The sequence below is a fragment of the Amphimedon queenslandica genome, unplaced genomic scaffold (assembly GCF_000090795.2).
Source record: "Amphimedon queenslandica unplaced genomic scaffold, v1.1 AMPQUscaffold_9482, whole genome shotgun sequence".
NCBI lineage: Eukaryota > Metazoa > Porifera > Demospongiae > Haplosclerida > Niphatidae > Amphimedon > Amphimedon queenslandica.
Window position 1 is genome coordinate 1,646 of NW_003550246.1, and position 2,111 is coordinate 3,756.

Genomic DNA, 2,111 nt, shown 5'->3' on the forward strand with positions numbered 1-2,111 from the left:
ATTATTATACACAATTAATGAGATGATGCTTACAATTCTGAGTTCATGTTTAGTGTAATGTAGTAGTTATAATCAATGCCTGATAAGACTGCTACTGGTATTAGCGGTACACCTTCAAGAGTATGAATTACAAGGAATAATCAATGTTCACTTACTCCAACAAACAATAGACACTATTAATATATATCGCCAAGTTATGTTTGTAAACACTATTACTATTTTTTGGAACATCAGCACAGCTTCTGCTCCCATCCACATCCAGAAAACAAGAGTGAAGTAATGTATAAGAGCTCCTATGCTTATACAAAGTGGCCTCACTGATGTTCTACTAACTCCAGTGATAAATATGATTAGCACAAAGCACAATGAGAGACATAGCTGAATGTGAAACTTGCTGGAATCTTTCTTTCTTAATTTTCTATTACATGTATTGAAGATACCTTTAAACATCAATTAAGACTGACATGTACACATACTTGAATACCAGCAATGTTAGGATTGTTAAGATCAGTCCAACCAATGAGACACACACTCCAACATAAGTGATTACTTCCAATCCAACTCTAACACCAAATGGAGGAGAAGTACCATTACCAGTCCTAGTAGATATATCCTAACAGAATTATTGATAAACATTGAACATACAGTATTTATTAAAGCTTACAACAAGCAATGCAAATTTGGCTAAGTGATCACAGTAACAAGTGACACTACTGAGATCATTAGGATCAACTACTGTAGTACAACCATCAATAGACCAATTACCAATACCATCTGAATAAAGCAACAAAATCAAACTATAAAAAATACATAGCATTAGTTACCTGCTCCAGTAAAGTTCCAGAAAGCACAACGAGGATTTGTAACATTCTATGAATAATAGTTTATAAAATATACTTATCACATGATAACCTTAATTCTTCATTTAATGCTAAAATGGCTGTAACTGGATCAATCAGTTCAGTACCATCAGGTATCCCACCAACTATTATAGGCTGATAACAGCTGAACCTACCACTGTCATTACTGATGATGAAGAGTTCACTTCTTCATGGACTGGAAAGAAGTTTGCTTTCTTGTATAAAGTTGATGCTACATCAATGTTCTCACTCTTCGTAACATGTTTAATGTTCTTTGGTAAAATCACTTTTGCAATAGATGCCAAAGAACTCAAATTGTCAGAAGTACTAAAATTTAGTACGATATCTATCAATAATAACATATTTTTATATATGATTTTGTGTTAGTACAAATACTTACTAAAAGCACTGGCTGATATTGTTAATTCATTAAAATTAGCTCTTGCAACCTATTTTCATTATAATCAATCATTATATGTAGCAAATGCAAGAGTCTTACTCTTTCTGCTCTAAACAAAATGCTTTCTTCAGCAATTTTAATCACTGTCAAATTTTCCTGTTTAAATAGAACCCGTATGAATTCTTCGAATGACTGGATTATACTAAAATGTGCATTGTGAAACATTATAAATCATGTTAACTTGTAACTCACTTATTGGATAAAACATTAGTTACATCCATGGGCCATTCTGCTAATAAATTGAGTGTTTGTACAATATTTCCTGTTGTCTATTACACATATGATATCAAGGGCGTAGGGAGAAAAAAAGGAAGGGGTAGGCTATGAGCACTGAGAAAAGGGCGCGCGAAGCGCGCCGCCGATTTGGCCATGCCCACTTTTAAAGTGGGGTTGTCCCTAAAAAGCGGACCGGACCGGACCAACGGACCCGAAAAGACTAATTTACGGACCGAGCGACGGACCCGATACAAACTAATTTATGGACCCGACCAAGGGACCCGAAAAGACTAAAGTACGGACCTCGCGTTAATGACCACGGACCTGACCGACCTAGCAGCATTGATATTTTTGCTAGCATTAGTATCTATGATGCTAGCAAACTCCATGATGGCCTAGACTACGTACAGAACTTCAGTGAAAAAAATGATTTTTATCTATGGTGATAGTGATCAGTGCTATCAGTTGAGTCATAATACAATCAATGAGGCCCTAGTTCATTCTATTGATCAAGTCTGCAATTTCAACTTGAGTTAATAGTTCGTTATATTCATGCATCAGCATTTATTTATTTA

At 35.1% G+C, this 2,111-nt stretch overlaps 2 protein-coding genes across 2 annotated transcripts; both read right to left on the reverse strand.

Annotated features, from left to right (window-relative positions):
• Positions 1–6: 6 nt before the first annotated feature.
• Positions 7–870, reverse strand: LOC105315574 (adhesion G-protein coupled receptor G2-like; the record flags this gene model as incomplete). The annotated part of the gene is made up of 5 exons (XM_020006651.1): positions 7–112; positions 156–418; positions 477–613; positions 665–774; positions 825–870. Coding segments are annotated over 5 exons (639 nt in total), but the record flags the coding sequence as incomplete, so codon positions are not given.
• LOC109590780 (uncharacterized) lies at positions 831–2,104 on the reverse strand. The gene is made up of 4 exons (XM_020006652.1): positions 1,513–2,104; positions 1,360–1,462; positions 1,261–1,309; positions 831–1,206 (listed from the first exon to the last, which is right to left on the reverse strand). Exons 1-4 carry the CDS (start codon positions 1,539–1,541, stop codon positions 989–991), a joined length of 399 nt encoding a protein of 132 aa, XP_019862211.1. The 5' UTR covers positions 1,542–2,104; the 3' UTR covers positions 831–988.
• Between the last annotated feature and the right edge of the window lie 7 nt (positions 2,105–2,111).

Bases quoted from the DNA above. Each gene is read 5' to 3' on its own strand.
- LOC109590780 (XM_020006652.1), bottom strand. From the start codon at position 1,541: ATGGATGTAACTAATGTTTTATCCAATAA. The intron at 1,310-1,359 runs GTAAGACTCTTG...TAATGAAAATAG, and splicing joins TTTTGTTTAGAGCAGAAAGA to GTTGCAAGAGCTAATTTTAA. The intron at 1,207-1,260 runs GTAAGTATTTGT...TATTATTGATAG, and splicing joins AATATCAGCCAGTGCTTTTA to ATATCGTACTAAATTTTAGT.